The sequence below is a fragment of the Acanthisitta chloris genome, unplaced genomic scaffold (assembly GCF_000695815.1).
Source record: "Acanthisitta chloris isolate BGI_N310 unplaced genomic scaffold, ASM69581v1 scaffold27108, whole genome shotgun sequence".
NCBI classification, from domain to species: domain Eukaryota; kingdom Metazoa; phylum Chordata; class Aves; order Passeriformes; family Acanthisittidae; genus Acanthisitta; species Acanthisitta chloris.
This window is the reverse complement of record NW_008689055.1, coordinates 14,321-15,325: the sequence shown is the minus strand read 5'-3', so window position 1 is coordinate 15,325 and position 1,005 is coordinate 14,321. Positions and strand designations below refer to the sequence as shown.

Sequence of the window (1,005 nt, the reverse complement as noted above, 5' to 3'; positions counted from 1 at the left end):
AAGCAGCTCATTAATGTTTTGCTTGCTCCTCATAGAGAGTGGTAGTTCAGTCCTGAATATTAAATGTGTTTGGGCTGGCAGGTTGCAAGAGAGTTTTCTTCAAGAGATGCTACAAAGCAGCTAATGTTAATTACAGTTTCAGAGTAAGACAGAATTAGGGATATGTAATTTCATGATGTAACTGCATCTGCATTATTCAATTTCATATATGTCTGATGTCAATGGTGTTCTTTCTCATTTCCAGGCCAGTTAAGCCAGTTTCTTTGAATATGAACATGTCTATGCCATCATGGTAAGTGTTTGTTCAATTGTAGATGATTCTAATCAAAATATATCTAGGTCTTAATTAAATATTGTGGACAGCCTTAATGTCTAGTTTTATTCACATGCAAATATAAAAAGCTTTTTGCTTTAGTCCTCTTCTTATAAAAGGGCTCTTATGATTACGTTCTAATTACTCTTGTGTGTCTGTGTTAATGGTTATTCCCCAGGACTAATCTGTATGTCTTAAAATACAAACCCCATTTTATTTTACAGGTATAGTCATTGTGTATGAATTGATAATCAGTAGTAGTACAGACTCAGAGTGGAAATGTTATTGCTACTAGTGAGTAAATTTGGTGGGTCAGTAGGATATGTAGAAACTGTTCTTTAGAACTTCCATTCTGAATAGAGAACAGGAAAACTAGATTTCAGTGGTCTTAAACCAGTCTTTAGTTTTGTTGGGTTTTGGGCTTTTGTTTTTTTCTCAATTAAGTTGTGTTTGTTCTTCAAACCATATTTTAATTTGTACAGTTATTGCTACTAGTGAGTAAATTTGGTGGGTCAGTAGGATATGTAGAAACTGTTCTTTAGAACTTCCATTCTGAATAGAGAACAGGAAAACTAGATTTCAGTGGTCTTAAACCAGTCTTTAGTTTTGTTGGGTTTTGGGCTTTTGTTTTTTTCTCAATTAAGTTGTGTTTGTTCTTCAAACCATATTTTAATTTGTACATTGATAAATTG

General features: G+C 33.1%; 1 protein-coding gene across 1 annotated transcript in view; it reads left to right on the top strand.

Moving 5' to 3' along the window:
- Positions 1 to 250: 250 nt before the first annotated feature.
- Positions 251 to 1,005, top strand: part of LYPLA1 (lysophospholipase I) — a 5,953-nt gene continuing 5,198 nt past the window's right edge. The window contains exon 1 of the mRNA XM_009081292.1: positions 251 to 292. Coding sequence (XP_009079540.1) covers positions 270 to 292 — 23 coding nt within the window. The 5' untranslated portion in view covers positions 251 to 269. The remainder of the gene's footprint in view (positions 293 to 1,005) is intronic.